Consider the following 17,961-nt stretch of genomic DNA (forward strand, 5'->3'; position numbering starts at 1 on the left):
ATTAGATTATAGATCACCTCAAAACTGACAGAAGGTTAATAGACTAGTCATTTGGCTTCCTCTCTCGTCGTTCCTTAATGACAATGAAAACTTTGTAAAAGTATAAAAACGTTTTTGTCTGATGATGGACTAGATGCAATATTGTATTATTCCAGAGTAAAATATAAAAGTAAAAAAATAAATAACTGTTACCAAATGTGGAGATCAGAGCACATAAAACAAACACAAAAATACATGTAGATACACAAGTTCTAAGTTTTATTGTCGTAAAAAAAAAAAATATCTTATATCAAATATTTTAAAATTAACATGGAGTAACAGCTTCTCTCTCACCGATTACCACACAATCTTCAAAATTATGATTTCATTTCAAATATTACGAGGAAAACTGTGGAATTATAATTCAGTAGTCTTGTCCCAAAGGAATAACACTCTTACAGTCTTAGGAAGAGGAAACTGGGTCAAATGTCATGTTCATTATTTGTCCCGTTTTCCATTTTTAAATTGAATTCTGACTTCTAGAATGAAAGAATGGGGCTTTGCCAATAAACAAGAGGACAAGATAATTCTCTCTTTGCCTGTCAATCCAAACCAGAATTCTCCAGCGTGTCCTTTTGCTCAACAAGGCAGCAGAATTATGACAATCTGTGTAGTACTTCATTCATGTTTTAGTGCATTTGAAGAGAGACCCCCAGAGGTGTAGAACTGGATTCGCTGTTCCCGTTCAGCACCTAGTGCAGAGGACTGGGCCATGGTGGGGGAGGATGGGTGTGGCGCCCGGCTCAGTGGTTGTGCTGGGAGAACTCGTGCAAAGCCCACTTCTTATTGTCGATCTCCTGGCGCAGCTGGGCGTACTCCTTCACCAGCACTTCAAAGTCCTGCCCCAGGATCTCAAAGGAGGACAGCATTCTCTCAGCGGACTGTTTCTCCGCTTCCTCTCGCTGCAGTTCCGATTTCAGAGCGTCCCTGACATACACAGACCAAATGAAATATTCATTAGCAAAAGCACTTTCTCGAGCATCGGCACTTGTTATTTCTTGGCTTTTTCTTTTGCTGGATGCAGGATCCTTATTTTCCAGACTGGAAAAGGACTTCTCAAAACTAATGAGATGGGACCACACAGGGCAGTGTAGGAGTCCAGCACCAGCTGAAGTGAACATTTAAATCCTTTAACTCATTAAATCACTACAGTTCTATTTCACATAAATTCTGCACCACTCCGTGTTTGTGTTCTACTGAGGTTTTGTTTCCCACACCAGTGCCAAGTCCACGTAGTCATATTGATTAACACATTTTCATTACTGGCCCACCTGATTTTACGGTGCACAGCTATTTTCTGAGGTGTATAGGTATCCAGCTGGACCTGCAACATCTCCAATCTGCAAGGAGCAAGAACCAAAGATCAGCCTACATCAGTGAGGAAATCCTAACCTATACAAGATCACCACATATTGTACACCACATAAAGAGCCATGTCCAATGAGGAATAAGACTACTCAAACAAATTATCCATTTGCTGCATTTTCTTTTTCCAGGTGGTCCGTTTTGCCAGTGCAGACATTTTACCCGTACGAAAGGAAACCCATCGCTTGGATTAGGCAAAGTCCTGACATAAATGCATAGTCATATTTAATAAACGGCGCAGCAGATTCTTCTTGGCACAGATAAGAAGACATTCCCCGAGAGGTCTTCTAACCTAATCTTCGGGATGATGATCTGACACTTGGCCTCCATGTACTCCGTCTTCTTGCGGTCCAACTCGTTCTGAGCTTTCAGCCGGTGATCCAGGATGAGCGACTGCAGGATCTGCATGCAACCCAGCAGTTCCTGTGGACAAAGAATCACAAACACACAAAAGAAGGAGAGCATACTTTAGAAGAGAGAGACGGGTGAAAGTTAAGATTAAGAATGCTCTCCTTAAACATCCTGAAACTTCTAATTATGAGGCATCTCTGTGGCAGCAGAGGGATTGGTGTTGATTTGCCACACACACGCTGTTCTGAGAGACGGGGAATGGCGACTCTACACTCACAGTCAGGTAGCCGTGAGCCTGGCGCTGCAGCATCACCGCGCGCTCCCTGCCTCTCTCTCTCTGGCTCTCCAGCCTCTTGCGCTCATTCTCCAGCATCTCTGGCAACCGGGACAGCTTAAGAGTCTTCAGCCCCTCCGGCTCGTCCTCTGGTGCACAAAACAAGCAAGTGCACAGAGGAGAATGAACCAAACCACCAAAGATATCCATCCATCCATTTTTAACAGCCACTTCATCTAGTACTGGGCTATGGCGTGCCAGAGCCCAACCTGGCAAACACAGGGCCTAGCCCAGACCATTGTCCTGACCTATCAACTGCAGGGCACTAACCCACACACACCACAGTAACACAACGACGTGGGAGTAGCCAGTCACCCTGGCAGCATGTCTTTGAGATGTGGAAGGAAAAGCAGGCTATAGATGTAGAACAATAGAAATCAATGAAGTGGCAGTCAAAAGTCTACACACTTTCCATCCCAATTCAGTTCAATCGACTGGAATCTTTGTATTTTGATTCTAGGTTGAAAGAGTGTGCCCTGATAAATAAGTATAGTATAATCTTGTTTATTACACAAAGTGAGTCACTGAAATACTTTGCATATAATTAAGGGTGTACATACTTTCAACTACAACTGAAGATAATGTAAAAAGTGTCGAATGTTCTCTTTTAAATCACAATCTTTTGCGCAGATGCGGCAACATCACCAAACCTATAGCACAATCATTACAATCCGGTCAAAAGAGTGATTTTAACCGCACTAGACACTCAGAGATGACATGGCATTACAGTCAGCTGTGCTCTTACCCCAGTCTGGCTGGTAGTAAGTGAGAAGAGTGAAGCACTTCTTCTGTAGCTTCTCTTCCAGCTTTCGCACCAGCCGCTGCTTCATTCGCTTCACGTCCTGAGAGAAAACACACAAAAACATATGATTCTGGTCCCGAAACACTCATTTGTTTTTGTGCGTATGGAATCTGTTCATTCATGTGTGACTGCATGTCCAGGGCGCTGACCAGCTCTGGTGGCATGAGATCCAGTACATGCTTTGGGGTGAGTCCCATTAGCTGTGCTTGGACCTGCGTTGTGGTTGGACTGGGATCCAGCATCCTCGCACACTGGGCCACCAGCAGACACTGCTCCAGAGTCTCATAGAACTGCAGAGACAGACAGACAGACAGACAGCGAGTGTCATCCTTTCTGCATCTGCGCATGGAATCCAAAACCCAACCCACTGAGCCTTCACAGCACCTGACCCTCAAACAGCACTGCTTTATCCATGAACCATTAAAACATACTTCAGACAGCTGTAACGCAATGTCGCATCTTCTTCACTGACATTACCAACTAATCTTACCAACTTTCTATACCAGTGTTGTTGAAAAGTAAAGAGGGTGGCTATTAAAACTCATGGCTTGAAAACTGATCTCAGCACCATACTCTTCAGCGATCCACTCCAGGTATCCTATCACGCTGAGCCCTATGTACCTCGCTGTCCTCTTGCAGGGGCTGGGAGTGATGTTTCGTGACGTGGTGCTCCTGGATCATCTCCTGCAATAGTCGGTACAGACTCTCAGACCTCAGCCAGCCCAGCTTCTGTAACTGCAGCTCCCGCTCTGCCTGCAAAAATAAACCAAACCATCGATCCTGGGCATCCCCCAAGAGATTTAGCACATCCCAACCTCGGGGGTATGTCAACGTACATAAGCACCTACTCTTGAAACAATCTTTTAGTGCAAGACGTATTATGTGGGTTTGTGACGGACCTGGCCCTGCAGATGGTTACCTTCTCCAGCTCATTCTTCAGCGCGACGGTCAGTCCGGTGTCGTCTATGTGCTGTGAGAGCGCGGACAGCAGCCTGCAGAAGTGGGGGTTCTGAGACAGGTCCTCCTCGGTCACTGGACAGAGAGGGAAGGCTGCCAGCACTGCAGGACAGAGAGTGCGAGAAAAACAATGAGAACATCGGGAGTCAGAGGGGAATAATGCCCCAGTTCAACCTTGTCCCACTGACTGCGCTCTATCGCTTTGGCAGCGTGCACTAGATCAGTGGTGCCCAAGCTTTCTGCGCATGTGCAGCCGCCTACTGTCATCTGTCTCACTGTCAACCAGAGCCCGGGGATAAAGACTGACTGCGCAGACTCGCCTCGCTGATGCAGACTCTCTCCCTTGGCCAGCAGAGGAACCGATGCGGGGTCAGGACACACGGACATCTAGACACACAGACACGCACACAAATATAAAAATATCCTGTAGACCAAAAAGAAACACGGAAAAAAAAAACAAGTCAATTCAAATTCAAAGAAACCCATAAGATGCTAGAACCAATAATAGCATTATACTAACCTAAAGCCCAACAAGGATACAGTTCGTGTTTTTTCCGCAATTGCCTGACTTCTTAAGTATGCTGTAGAAAATATACAAATGAATATCGCTTCATGCTTTCAATAATGCGTTTAAAATCGCGCAGTTACTAGTTTATTAAACATCACCGGTTGATCATGCGTATTTTGCAAATAGATTAACATAACGTTTTTCCTTACAATACGTGTTACAATATCTCTATCTTAACAGACACTCACACTTGGGCCTATGAAATGTATATTTGCTGTAACACCGAAAACTGAACTGAAACTAATATAAAAACAATATAACGCACAGGCAGGCCAGCACCGACCCCAGCAAACAGCCCGCTCGTCAACACTCAAAATAGACTGTACCACCGGCAGCGCAGTAGTGGGTACAACTGGGTAATACGAGTACGGTATAAATTACATTTAAATGTGCTTAACTATATATTAGTGGAATATATTATGGACTATATATCTTAGTCCACATATTCTTTAACAAAGTATTATAATTTCGAAACTGCTTTTGCTAGAAAATTACCTGTAGTCTGTAGTCTTCCCCTACGCGTGGAATAGATGTGGACTTACCCGATACTAACCTGCGCAGCAAGACTTTTCTAACAGTTGATACAGGGGGTTCCGTACTGTGTAAATGACAACATTTCATTTGATTTTACAACTGTGATTATTTTATATTGCTTGTTTTTCTTTGGCGATTTTGTATATTTTATATTTATATGTAACTTCTGTTGCTGTTTGGTATTTAAAAGCATTCGGACACCCCTAAAAATTAGATGGTTACAACTAGATGCACTTTATTTGCGTCATCAAAGGTCGCTGTCCCGCCCTCTCCTCTACACGCCTTTTTTGAAGAGCAGACATTGTTACATTGTTACGCTTCGCCCATTCACATTTTATTTTAGATAAAATGGGTTTCGGTCCCAGTCCCAGTAAGTTTCATAATTAAAAATAATATTTACTGTTTTTATATCACTGCCACATAACATATGCAGTTCAATACATGTCTTCACGATAGAGGAATAACCAGGATCTGGCTTTGAATTTGAAACGTAGATTGTATTTGTATATATCAATATAGGGGATCGCAATGCCAATAGTATTGTCATATTTATAATTGCAAAAGGTCATTTAAAAGGTTTAAAAGACAAAATCTAAAATGACAAGCTATGGAGATTTCGTTTAATCACATACTATTTATTAAATGTAGCCACAGGGCCAGAGTCTAGTACAGGTGTTATTTCACAACACTGAGATAGTTCTGTTTAGGAGCTGTCATTACAGTGAAATCCTGTCCCTGCAATTTAATATGTAGGACTATCCATGCCCAAGTTAAAAATAAAACAGAGAACATAATACATAAATCAACAATAAATGTTTAAACCAATACATTTGAGCAGTGTACCAGCTGTAGAGTTGAAATCACACGGTGAGCAGTGTTGTTGGCAGTATAGTATTCATGCCAGCAGGGGCGCTGCTGAGCACTCAGCACTTTCAACGACATGGGATCAGCTGAGTGGTCAGTGATGCAGGGCAGTGCTCTGAGCAAAGCTGCTCGTACATTGTAACACAAGGGCACTTCCATGTCACACAGCCATTAGGAAATATTGGAAATGTAAAAAGCAGGGGCGGAGCCGGGGGGGGCACTGGCCCCTGCTGAAATCTGATTGCCCCCCCGAGTTGGTAACCCTAGCTGGCTCTATTTATTTCAACTCATTGTCAGTGGAGCAGTAAGTTTAGCTAATGGGCTTCTTAATGTCCAGTGATAAAGATGCATTCCAGTGATTGTGGGGTGTTGTGTACCCATCCTGTCCAATCAGACATTTTTTTTGTTTATTTTTGCATATTAAGGGACCCTATTTTATTCACTAATACTGTTCATCTTGTACTGAACAAATGCTCGGGGATGTGTCTGTATTGAAGCGCTTTTGGGGGGGAGGCAGGTGTCTATATTGTCTGTCGTAGATGGCAATACAGTGTCGCTGTTGTCTATTGTGTTCATGCCAATTTTAAAATAATTTCGTCACTAGCAAATTGTGGCAAATATGGTGGTACATTTCTGCTGGATTTCAATTAATTGCCCAGTTTTCCCTTGTAATTTGCTTCAATCTTAGCTTACAAACTGAGATTTTAAAAGCCATTTTGCCAAATCTGCCCGGGGAGCATGTCCCCGGACCCCCTAGCACACGTCGGCCCCTCTGTAAAAATCATGGCCCCCTTATGCCCCCCATTTTCAAAATCCTAGAATCGCCCTGGTAAAAAGGCAAACAGCAAGGGCAGAATGGAGTGGCATGTCTTAAACACGGCATAGGCACTTTCTCTCTTTATAATATGTCGTTAATGCACCTATATATCTCCAAATCTGCGTGCACGGACGAGTGAAAATGAAGCACTTTCTCCGAGCCTCCCCTGGGTGTTGCGCAGCGGAAACCGCAATTAAACATGACAATTAGAAAGCCGTTTCATTCAAAACGTGCACAATCTTTAAACCGGATACCAGCATGAACTATGTAATGGGACTGTGTGTCTGTGCTATGCGGGGGATTCCTTATAATATCAGCATATACATCCCCACTGTGACAAAAACGACAAACGCACATTACGTGCAAAGATCAGAATATATGTTTACATACTTGTGTGGCTGTTGTTTTTTTGCTTGCCGTTTTAAATGCCCTCTTTCTCAACAGAAATGTCCTGCTCTGATTTACACAGGCACGCCGCCCTGTGCGATTTATCCCCCGAGGTTGGTGACATTAGAATTGCACGGTATGTCGTTAGTGTGATGTGATTATTCATCTCTGAGCTGCCATCAGTCCGCAGAAGACACGTATTACTAGCGCTATTACTCATTGAACAGCACATAGTGTGCTATGCAATTGCACCACTGATTACATGTTTCAATTAATCTAGTTGACAAGGATTCAATCACGGGATTACACTGCCATACATATATATATATATATATATATACAAAGCAACAGGAAATACATATGTGATGCAATAACTGGGTCCTATCTACTGGACCGTCAGATTGACACAGTGCTACTTCACTTGCGTCCTCTCTCTGTCGTTATACTATAATAATATTATTGTATAAATTAAATATATATGAATAAAAACATGATCTAGGTTTTCCCGTTAACCACCCATGGCTTGAGAGTTGATGCACTTACAATAGTATGATATAGAATAATAGTTTGAAGCAATTGTTGGAATCAAACATGACATGTTGATTTAATTTTCAAGAAAACTGCCGTTTGGAAGGAAACTTGAAACGTCAGTGGATTACATGTAATGAGTTCATAAAGTTGAGGAGAGGCCTTGAAACCCTTATGGACATTTCTTGCTTTAGGAAACCAAGTGATACATGGAAAAGTATACAACCAGTCTAATGAATGAATTTCGAATTTAAAGAATTGCTTAATATTGGAATGAATTTATGAATAAATAAATAGCTTATTTTCTATGATTTACGGAACAAAACCCATAAATGTTGATTATTTCCCATATTCCCGCACATGTGGCTTCCCACATCACTAACGCCGCTTCACAACTAGAGCTGCTTTCTCGTCAAGACTTACAGCAAAAACACCAACCACTGTTCATAAAAAAACAGATAATAAAATAAAAAGCATTTCCAATCGTGTAAGGTGTCGTTTAAAAGACATCAACCTATTCACACCTCGAGTGTCCATATCAGATCCCAGTCACCGTGCGGGTATAGTATTCAACACATACTGGCCGTGTGGGTATGCAATGGTTAGCAGAGGAGGCTCTAGACAATGTCACTTTGTATTCTTCGTGCTTCAGGCCTACGGACACATTGGTATTCTAGGCTTTCATTCTGAAACTTCCAGAACTGCCAGAAACACGAACAAAAAACAGGACGGAACGTGTCATTGAAGACCGACGTCTTGCACAGCCAATCACATTCGACTCCAGGACACCGGCACGCAAGCGATTGGGCCGCGACGCCTTTGCGACCGACCAATCACCGTTCACAGGAGGCGCACTGTGACCTACGTCAGCATGACCAGTACGTGTTCGAATCGGGAGCAGCCAGCATGCCACTTGTAGCCAATCAGCTGCCTCCAACGAGCTGCTGGCCGACCAATGGCTGGGCTCCACGACGGGGAAGCGGTGAAGGTTTATATAGACAGAGCAGCGCACAGCTAGGCATCATAGTAACACACGAACAGAGGCTGAAAGACGAGACAAGCGGAAAACTGTAGAGCAATAAGCGTTGGCCGAGTTCCCGACGAATAAGGGTTTTTGTGCATTCAGGTACGTGCGATTTCATGTTACATCCGAAAGATTAATAAAATACAGTGAGCGGTTTTATGCGCTTTATATCTCCGGAACTGCATGTGGGGTAAAATGAATTCGCCCGAGTCATACGCCGTTACGAGTGAAACCAGGAAAAGCTACTGGAAGATGATAAACCTAGAACCGGTTGATGGTAAATCTAATGGTACATTGAAGACCCCATTTCATGATCTCTCTTTTCATTGATGCATTCTCGAATGGTATCCATCTTGTGAATGTAGTTCTTAATTAAGGAGGCTTAATTGCTCCGAGTCGTGCTGCTTCCTGGTTTAGTGTCGGGTTTGCGGTCTGATGGAGAGGATCACAAAACCGTGACGAGACGTTTTCGTGCATCTGCTGCGTCGCTTCCATTTTGCATGCGGTTTTCCTGGGTGCATTGCTGTGATCGGTATGATTCAGGGCTGGTGTTGGATTTGCAGGCGTGGCGCTCTTTTAACCGTGCCTCTCGCTTCAGCTACACCTTTAGTCGTATTATCGACGGCAGGCGTCTGAGCTCCACCCGCCGTCCCCACACCGAGCTGCCTCTGCCCGAGAATCGAAGATCAAAGGCCTCCGCGGAAGTCTTTCCGCTTTCGGCTTGTGAAGCACGTTGAGCCCCTTAGAGACGGGCCTAGTGTAATGAAACCGTGGTTATAATGTGGTGATTTTTGCCGGATTTTATTGGAAGAGGCGAGTTGCATTTTAAATTATTTTTCTCCGCTTTTACAGGATTAGCGCTATTGTGAACGAACGACACTGAAAATGAAGCTCTTCGTGGCTCTGCTGGTCGTCGCCAGCGTGTTTGCTGACGAGGACGACAAGAAGGAGAGTGTGGGCACTGTCGTTGGTATTGACTTGGGCACCACTTACTCCTGGTAAGTCTAAGCTGTTGCACAGCATCTTGTTTGAAGAGTGGATGACTAACATCTGCCTAGGCTGCACTTTGCTCTTCAAATTCCTCCTTAAATATTTGTTCCCTGTAACTTTAAGTAGTGGTGTTAAATCTGTAAATTGTGCACCTAATAGAAGTAACTTAGGGGTGTAGTTATGCATAATTACTCGGGAGATTTTGATCTGTTGAGCTTTACTGTAGGACCAGAGCATGTAATGTAACCATTGTATGTTGTCACTTGTGCTTTGCAGTGTTGGGGTCTTCAAGAATGGCCGTGTGGAAATCATTGCCAATGACCAGGGTAACCGAATCACTCCCTCCTATGTGGCCTTCACCGCTGAGGGAGAGCGTCTGATTGGTGACGCCGCCAAGAACCAGCTGACCTCCAACCCTGAGAACACGGTCTTCGATGCCAAGCGTCTGATCGGGCGTACCTGGACTGATCCTTCTGTTCAGCAGGACATCAAGTACTTTCCCTTCAAGGTACTTTTGGACAGATTTGATCATCTGCTTTAAGGATGTCAGTCTAAAATGTTCTAATGTCTTTGGAACTTGTAGAACTTTCTTTTAAAGCATCCTCTAGGAAACGTTCACTGCAGTGTCCTGCTTTATTGAAATGTTGCCACCTGAGGCATGTATTCTAATGTATGGTCTCCCTCTTCAGGTGATTGAAAAGAAGAGCAAGCCTCACATCCAGGTGGACATTGGTGGTCAGATGAAGACCTTTGCCCCAGAGGAGATCTCTGCCATGGTGCTCACTAAGATGAAGGAAACTGCTGAGGCCTACCTGGGCAAGAAGGTATGCATAATATCAGGGTTTCTATAGCTTACCAAAGACCTTTAGGACAGTTTCAAATGTCCTGAAATTGACTGCTTGAAGCTAACCTTCACTTCTCTGCCATAGGTCACTCATGCTGTGGTCACTGTGCCTGCATACTTCAACGATGCCCAGCGACAAGCTACCAAGGATGCTGGAGTAATTGCTGGACTTAACGTTATGAGGATCATCAATGAGCCGTAAGTGTACCTGCTTGTAACACTGCAGTACTGCATAATTGCTCTATTTGTTCGATGTTGACCGTGTAGCATGTTGAAAAGGTTACTTGCTTTTTTTTTTTTTTTTTTTTTTTTAATAATTCCAAAGTGTAACTGTTTTGAATTATACAGATTCCATTACTTATTGACCTGACCTAGTTCTGGAGTTTTAAATATTTTGCTTCTGCTTCCAGGACTGCAGCTGCAATTGCGTATGGCCTGGACAAGAGAGATGGAGAGAAGAACATCTTGGTGTTCGATCTGGGTGGTGGCACCTTCGATGTGTCCCTGCTGACCATTGACAACGGGGTCTTTGAGGTGGTGGCCACCAACGGAGACACTCACCTGGGCGGAGAGGACTTTGACCAGCGTGTCATGGAGCACTTCATCAAGCTCTACAAGAAGAAGACCGGCAAGGATGTGCGTAAAGATAACCGTGCCGTGCAGAAGCTGAGACGTGAGGTGGAGAAGGCCAAGCGTGCCCTGTCCTCCCAGCACCAGTCCAGGATTGAAATAGAGTCCTTCTTTGAGGGAGAGGACTTCTCTGAAACCCTGACCCGGGCCAAGTTTGAGGAGCTCAACATGGTAAGTAGGTGGAACAAAGCTGTGCCATGAACTGTCCATTTCCAAAAACCTGGGACATTATCATTCTTTGATTTCTTGGATGACTGAGATTAACACATCTTATGGTTTGCTTATTTTTCTTCGTACAGGATCTCTTCCGTTCAACCATGAAGCCAGTGCAGAAAGTCCTGGAAGATTCTGATCTGAAGAAGCCTGACATTGATGAGATTGTGCTGGTCGGCGGCTCCACTCGTATACCTAAGATCCAGCAGTTGGTGAAGGAGTTCTTCAATGGCAAAGAGCCCTCCCGAGGCATCAACCCCGACGAGGCCGTGGCTTATGGGGCTGCTGTGCAGGCTGGTGTGCTGTCTGGAGAGGAGGACACTGGTAAGTAAATGTTCCAGTGTACCCCCTGAAAAGCTCGTAATAAAACCAGGAGGTATTTCATAAAGTCTTTAATTTTGGAAGCCTCTAGCAGGAGTTTTGATCCAAACATACTCTCCTATAAAGTGTAGTAAGCTTGAAGTGCAGGGTGGTTAATGCTTAACCTGTCTCTCAGGTGACCTGGTGCTCCTGGATGTCTGCCCTCTGACCCTTGGCATTGAGACTGTTGGAGGTGTGATGACCAAGCTGATTCCCAGGAACACTGTTGTGCCAACCAAGAAATCTCAGATCTTCTCCACAGCCTCTGATAACCAGCCCACTGTCACAATCAAAGTTTATGAAGGTGAGTTGGCAGTCCCTCAGACTTGTCTTGGTTCTTTTAAATCGCTTATTGGGTACAACTCTATTGTATCACATGGGGTTTGTTGCTAGCATATAATATATATATTTATATTTTTTTTATTTATTTTTTTTTCCCCTCCAAACTGCCTTAAATGCAGTAAAAGCTTAAGTTTTGACCACCCTGACCATGTAAATTTCTTTGCATCTTCCCAGGTGAACGTCCCCTGACCAAAGACAACCATCTCCTGGGCACCTTTGACCTGACTGGCATCCCTCCTGCACCCCGTGGTGTTCCCCAGATCGAGGTCACCTTTGAGATCGACGTCAACGGTATTCTGAGGGTCACCGCTGAAGACAAGGGCACAGGGAACAAGAACAAGATCACCATCACCAACGACCAGAACCGCCTGACCCCTGAGGACATTGAGCGCATGGTGACCGATGCCGAGCGCTTCGCCGAGGAAGACAAGAAGCTGAAGGAGCGCATTGACTCCCGCAACGAGCTGGAGAGCTACGCCTACTCCCTGAAGAACCAGGTGGGTGACAAAGAGAAGCTGGGCGGCAAGCTCTCCTCTGAGGACAAGGAGGCCATCGAGAAGGCTGTGGAGGAGAAGATCGAGTGGCTGGAGAGTCACCAGGATGCTGAGATCGAGGACTTCCAGGCCAAGAAGAAGGAGCTGGAGGAGATCGTGCAGCCCATTGTCAGCAAGCTGTATGGCAATGCGGGGGGACCCCCACCCGAGGGTGGAGAGGAGGAAGACCCCTCGGAGAAGGATGAGTTGTAGAGCAGTTCCCTGCCTGCCTTCTGGTGGGCGTGGTGTACATATTGGACTCCTTGAACTGTTGTGAGGGAACGGAACTCCTGGAAGGACTTTTTAAAAGTGAAAGCGAGTGAATGTCACATGGTCTTCACTGCAAAGTGGAGTTAAAAAGTCATAGCCTCATGGGGCTGTCTGCTGCTGTTCTTTGGCAGTTTCTGACTTAGGATTTATTTTGTTCTGTGGGTGGGAGGGGTTGGGGAAGAGGAAAAGGGTCTGAACACATTCACAATATTCAAGTTATTTATTTGAAATCCGATAATACTGGGCAATGTAGACATTTCTACTGTTAAAAGAAAAGACCTTGAATAAATGTTAAGTTTGATACTAATGTGTGGTCTGGTCTTCCATCCCTCCCAAATATTTGTAAGGTTCCTAATCTAGTATCGCAAGCATGTTAGAACAAGGGACCTCCCAACTTCCACTCTTCCATAGTGTTCATCATAAGGCTTTTATTTAATTCCTGTTGGCCAAATGCAGTTGTACAAATCAACCTGTGTTTCAGTCTCCAAATAAAACTTGGTTGACTCTTATCCATTGTATTGTGCATATTCATATCCAGGGGTTAACATCTCACTGAAAGGTTCTCACTCTTTAACAATCCTTCCTATCTGCTTATGCCTTAACTTTTTGCTTATCCCACACATTAAATAATAAGGGGGAGTTCTGCTCGATCAGTTGTCCTAGGTGTTTGTGATCTGTGACTCGTGAACTGTACAATACAATTTAAGTACATAGCTATGTATAATGAAGCTATACTGTATTTAATACAATGGAAAATATTGGCAAAAGAAACTTGGTGAGATATCAAGCTCTCCCTCATCTTGAGATACTACCAGAAAACCTCTTCAAAAGATTAACAATCCAGCAACAACCTGGATACAATTAAATGTGGGGATTAATCATGTGTCCAGATTCATCATTGGGCACTATGTTACAGAAAACAAGCCTGCTTTGTAGCTCCCTGTTAATTAAGCACGGTCACAGTACAGTCATTGTAAATCCCCCCCTCGGTGTCCATCCCACCGAATACAAAGCAAAGATGGGCTATTTCCTGTGGGCTGGAATGGCTGCTGTCCGCAGGCGGCGGCTGCTGCTGCTCTGTAGATCCACTCTGCACCGGTTCCATCTGGTCCGCAGTTCTGCCCGGTTCTGCCTGTGAGACGGTGCTCTCGTCCCTCAGGCGCCAGGGAACAACACACATGGAGTGGTCCAGTCTTTTAGGAGGCAGGGCTCCATCAAATGTGATGAGGGTCCAGCACTGACGGTCTACTCGGTATCAAGAGAGAGATTGTTCCAGTATGCCAGCAGTGATGTGGGAGTTGTACTGTTATAAGGTTGAGTATACAGCTTTATCCAAGGCCACCATTTATAACTCGCTATGGTCAACATATACACTATTACAAGAGTAACACTATACAATTAATCTGCACATTAGTGAATACAATTAAGGTATTGCATATCCACCCTGATAGAAAAGACCTTCCATTCAATTTTTCTCATTGTACTTGATCGAAAGCAAGAATGACACATTCATTTCTGTTATCTGCAACCCCTGAGAAGCTGATCAAAGCCCACATTTTCTTATTTATGTCCATTGTTACTGACAGGTAGAGCAGTTTTGCAAGATAAAAGGCACAGATGTTTACAGTATCTTAAGGAAAACCTTGCATCTATCTTACCGATGTGATATTTGTACATGGAGTTAAGGGCACCAGAAGCCGTCATTCCTCCAAAGATGTACACACACTTCCCCCGGGACACAGCGGAGTGGGCGGCGCAGGCTGGGGGCACGTCTCCTTTCCCCTTCACCCGCTCCCATTTCATGGTCACTGCAACACAGGTGGCCAACATCCACACTCAGCTGCAGATTCATGTTCCTCATATGCTGCCAGATTCTCACTAACAAAAGCTAATGTTGAATGTTAGAGGGAAACAGAGTGGATAGTTCTTAATACCACATGTTCTTGTCATATTGATGCAAGTGCTTAAAAAAAAAAACCCTCCTACAAGAGCAAAAGTCCACTGCGGCCGACTTACTGGTGTCAATGCAGTACATGTCATTGTGGAACCTGTCCCCAGATAAGCCACCGTGAACAAAGAGCTTGGACCCCACAGCCACTATGACATGGCCATGCCTGGGGGGCGGAGGCTTCCCCTGGGTTTCTGGCTGAGACCATGTGAGGGATGCTGCAAAGAGAAGAGTGTGAAAGGGTTTAAGGTCTAAAAAAAAAAAGCTTTTTAGTCTTCAGAGTCCACATCCGCAGAATGTTTATGTCAGACAGACGAACCTGCATCAAAGACGTGAAGCTGGGGGTCAGCGACCGGGGCGGCTCCCAGATCCCCCCCCGAGATAACGTACAGTCTGTCCCCGATACACGCTGAGCAGGTGTGGTAGGTCCGAGGTGAAGGGGGCACTCCACACACCTTCACACTCCTCCAGGATCCTGTCTCTGGACACACGAACACACACGAAACAGGCGGGCGGTGTTAGCAAGCAATTATTCTGCAGAGACATGTCAATGCACTTATTTTTTAGGTGCAGGGTTAATTTAATCTGTTTGACAGTGGCTAAAACTATTAAATCAAAAAGTCCATTCACACTGAATACTGATTGGCACCCTGGTCTTATAAGAACCAAAAGCAAGTCTTACAGTTGGTTCTGTATATTGCTGCTGTATTCTTCATAGTAATTGGCCCCAGGTCTGAAATAAAAGTATCATTACCTAGCTGTATCACTTGCACACAGTTGCGATTTCCACTTTGCTCAGCACCTCCGAACACCCACAGGCTGTTAGGACTGCTCTCAGGAACGAAGCTGCAGTGCTCATACCTTGGCAACAAGCCTTCCCACTCCGGGATGTCCCATTCATGGCTGTCTGTTCAATCAAACCAAATCACAGCCACTCAGTAAGAGATTCCTTTCTTAGCTCTGACAACGACTAAGTTATGTGAACATATCTCGCCAGCCTGTGTCTGGATTAAGTCTAGTTCCCATTTTCCCATTCTACTTGATTGACTCTCAGGGATCCAGTACATTAGTCTCATCTGAACTTGGATTGCAACTCCAGTCGATTTCTGTTAGCACTTAGGTAGTCCTGCCGGTGTTCGTAGACTGCCCCAAGCAGAAGAGTAGACAGACACCAATGTTTATATTTTAAGATACAGTAGCAGAACAAATGCAATGACAAAAACAAATCAACATTTGTATAGACTGGATAGGATCCTTGGATCACTCAGTTATTAATGGACATGAAACGAGCACGATGGGGCGAATGGCCTCCTCTTGTTTGTAAACTTTCTTATGTTCTAACATATTTATAAAAAAACGAATAACATCACCAGTAATGGGTTTCTACTCAAAAACTTTACCCAGATCTATGATGTATGAATCTGAAAAGCTTCCGTTAGGATTGGCTCCCCCAATGATGAAGATCTTCCCTTTGCTCCCCTCTTTGCCAGGGATGTAGGAGCAGGTGTGGCCAACTCTTACCCCTGGGCCCCCCCCTGTGGGCACCAGAGCATACCTATATGAGGAGATGGGTACAAAACCGCTGTCCTTAAAGCAACTTCATTGGATACACTTAACTGCAATAACATGACCCCACCTGAGGCTGTGAAGATTAACAGGACAACCTGTTATGGCCTGAATGAAGAAGTAAAAGCAGAGATTTAAATTCTTCTATTGCTGTAATGTGATGTTGACATTGTAAATAGACTGGAAGATTATAATAAACTGCGAGCTTCATGAAATGTTACTAGAGTGTATATTGTGTGAACCTGAAGAAACGCCAATTGATTGTGTTGATCTTGTTAGATGCATGGAGAAGCACTCCCGTTAGAAACCATTTAAATTAAACTGTTTGTCTTTTCTTTTCTATTCTGCTCCACTTTCACTCTGCTCATCCACACTGAAAAGAAGGTGGTCAAATTGACTCTATTGGCATTATTGCACTGGATTGGCACAGCCCAATTGCTTACAGTAATTATGATGGTATTCCTGTCCCTGTTTTCTGTATCATAATCAGCAGTTTCTACTGGTATTAAACTGCAACAAAACAAAGGGAATGATCACAAATGCCTTTATTTTATCCTTTGTATTACTAATGGTAATATAGAATAGGACCAACTGTGTATAGGACCAAGTGATGTTTATCCTCCACTTCATCTTCTACTACAGAGCTGGCTTTTTGCAATGGACTGCACAACGACTGTCATGGCTGCAATACTGACCAAGCTGTGCTCTCCATTCACTCTCTATATAGTGCTGACACGGACACTGACTAATACACACACACTATCACTGACAGTAACCTGCATACTACTATACAAAATAATACATGTTCAATATTGTGCAAAACGTCCTAACGCATGTATTTTCAGACACTGTAAATTCTAGTTTCAACCTGCAAGTTTATACAGACATGTTCGTAGTGCATATATTATTTCCACCATTTAAATTCATTAATTTCACACACCGTTACCTATAAAGAGAAGTCTGAAAAACAGAGTGAGAGCTTCACTGACCAGGCTGATCCTTGCGGCTCGTCTTCTGGCTCCAGCACAGGAAGTGACTCCATTGCTGTCAGCAGACACACAGATGCAGCGCAGCGCTGCAAGACAAAGCGCACGATCTGCATGATCTGTACATCCACTCGCACCCGTTTATTTCATTTCACACTCGTAATGTAACATCAATTCGTTTAAAAACATTATGACACATATACTGATGGGAAGATCATGTTTGTCGAGATTCAACCTTACACGGAGACGCATATTCCGGCATGTGTAGAACCATATCATGATCCTACAGTAAGGACGTTATGGGTTTCTAATGTTTACGGTCTACAAAACGAGTATCTGTATAATAACTGCAGAAACAGGTGTCTGGACAAAAGTGCAGTTTGCCAAGTTGATCGCATCTCACTCCAACGAACATGCATGTCCGACAGCTGCAGATCGCACTGTTTTAGACAGCCACATCAAATCCGATTACTTTTATAAATCGCATCCAGTTTTTATGTTACTTGTAGAATCACAAACGTATATTTTTCACACAACATCGACTGCTAACGGTCGATGTTTTACCAGGTACCTGTCACCTTGCTCTGTTGCCACCACACGCCGTGCACTTTCAACTTTGATCCCTGCGCCCTACAGCCAATCAAACGAGTCGTTCTGCGCAACCATGGACACGGAAACGCGGAGCTCGACTCACGCATTTGCGCAGAAC

General features: G+C 44.2%; 3 protein-coding genes across 18 annotated transcripts; 1 reads left to right on the forward strand and 2 right to left on the reverse strand.

The window, feature by feature from the left end:
* Positions 1–237: 237 nt before the first annotated feature.
* Positions 238–8,216, reverse strand: haus4 (HAUS augmin-like complex, subunit 4). 11 transcript variants are annotated; one of them, XM_066712873.1, is made up of 11 exons: positions 4,682–4,725; positions 4,369–4,429; positions 4,169–4,235; positions 3,811–3,950; positions 3,513–3,644; positions 3,041–3,181; positions 2,835–2,931; positions 2,033–2,178; positions 1,697–1,827; positions 1,311–1,379; positions 238–966 (listed from the first exon to the last, which is right to left on the reverse strand). In XM_066712873.1, exons 3-11 carry the CDS (start codon positions 4,233–4,235, stop codon positions 783–785), a joined length of 1,107 nt encoding a protein of 368 aa, XP_066568970.1. In that variant the 5' UTR covers positions 4,369–4,429; positions 4,682–4,725; the 3' UTR covers positions 238–782. The 11 variants fall into 11 exon arrangements, with proteins under 11 accessions (XP_066568970.1, XP_066568963.1, XP_066568967.1 ...); XM_066712866.1 differs by having other exon boundaries at positions 4,169–4,272; positions 4,682–4,723; XM_066712870.1 differs by lacking the exons at positions 4,369–4,429; positions 4,682–4,725 and adding an exon at positions 8,127–8,216 and having other exon boundaries at positions 4,169–4,272.
* Positions 8,217–8,511: 295 nt separating this feature from the next.
* hspa5 (heat shock protein 5) lies at positions 8,512–13,261 on the forward strand. Its single transcript, XM_066712876.1, has 9 exons — positions 8,512–8,672; positions 9,423–9,568; positions 9,837–10,068; positions 10,250–10,384; positions 10,490–10,602; positions 10,815–11,205; positions 11,334–11,571; positions 11,744–11,911; positions 12,124–13,261. The coding sequence occupies exons 2-9, from the start codon at positions 9,456–9,458 to the stop codon at positions 12,693–12,695; spliced, it is 1,962 nt and encodes a 653-aa protein (XP_066568973.1). The 5' UTR covers positions 8,512–8,672; positions 9,423–9,455; the 3' UTR covers positions 12,696–13,261.
* rabepk (Rab9 effector protein with kelch motifs) lies at positions 12,898–17,897 on the reverse strand. Of its 6 annotated transcripts, none has more exons than XM_066712881.1 (8): positions 17,824–17,897; positions 17,256–17,341; positions 16,101–16,255; positions 15,455–15,607; positions 15,020–15,181; positions 14,769–14,918; positions 14,411–14,560; positions 12,898–13,997 (listed from the first exon to the last, which is right to left on the reverse strand). In XM_066712881.1, exons 2-8 carry the CDS (start codon positions 17,306–17,308, stop codon positions 13,696–13,698), a joined length of 1,125 nt encoding a protein of 374 aa, XP_066568978.1. In that variant the 5' UTR covers positions 17,309–17,341; positions 17,824–17,897; the 3' UTR covers positions 12,898–13,695. The 6 variants fall into 6 exon arrangements, with proteins under 6 accessions (XP_066568978.1, XP_066568980.1, XP_066568979.1 ...); XM_066712883.1 differs by having other exon boundaries at positions 17,831–17,875; XM_066712882.1 differs by having other exon boundaries at positions 17,817–17,855.
* Between the last annotated feature and the right edge of the window lie 64 nt (positions 17,898–17,961).

The sequence above is a fragment of the Amia ocellicauda genome, chromosome 9 (assembly GCF_036373705.1).
Source record: "Amia ocellicauda isolate fAmiCal2 chromosome 9, fAmiCal2.hap1, whole genome shotgun sequence".
NCBI lineage: Eukaryota > Metazoa > Chordata > Actinopteri > Amiiformes > Amiidae > Amia > Amia ocellicauda.

What these genes read in the sequence shown, in the direction of transcription:
- haus4 (XM_066712870.1), bottom strand. Translation starts at nt 4,235, where the DNA reads ATGTCCGTGTGTCCTGACCCCGCATCGGTTCCTCTGCTGGCCAAGGGA. An exon ending in AGAGAGTCTGCATCAGCGAG is followed by an intron (nt 3,951 to 4,168) that starts GCGAGTCTGCGC and finishes TCTGTCCTGCAG; the next exon opens with TGCTGGCAGCCTTCCCTCTC. An exon ending in CCCTGCAAGAGGACAGCGAG is followed by an intron (nt 3,182 to 3,512) that starts GTACATAGGGCT and finishes CTGTCTCTGCAG; the next exon opens with TTCTATGAGACTCTGGAGCA.
- hspa5 (XM_066712876.1), top strand. Translation starts at nt 9,456, where the DNA reads ATGAAGCTCTTCGTGGCTCTGCTGGTCGTCGCCAGCGTGTTTGCTGAC. An exon ending in AGTTTGAGGAGCTCAACATG is followed by an intron (nt 11,206 to 11,333) that starts GTAAGTAGGTGG and finishes TTCTTCGTACAG; the next exon opens with GATCTCTTCCGTTCAACCAT. An exon ending in CACAATCAAAGTTTATGAAG is followed by an intron (nt 11,912 to 12,123) that starts GTGAGTTGGCAG and finishes GCATCTTCCCAG; the next exon opens with GTGAACGTCCCCTGACCAAA.
- rabepk (XM_066712877.1), bottom strand. Translation starts at nt 17,531, where the DNA reads ATGATATGGTTCTACACATGCCGGAATATGCGTCTCCGT. An exon ending in GAGCCGCAAGGATCAGCCTG is followed by an intron (nt 16,256 to 17,255) that starts GTCAGTGAAGCT and finishes CTCCTCATATAG; the next exon opens with GTATGCTCTGGTGCCCACAG. An exon ending in CATGTACAAATATCACATCG is followed by an intron (nt 13,998 to 14,410) that starts GTAAGATAGATG and finishes GATACCGAGTAG; the next exon opens with ACCGTCAGTGCTGGACCCTC.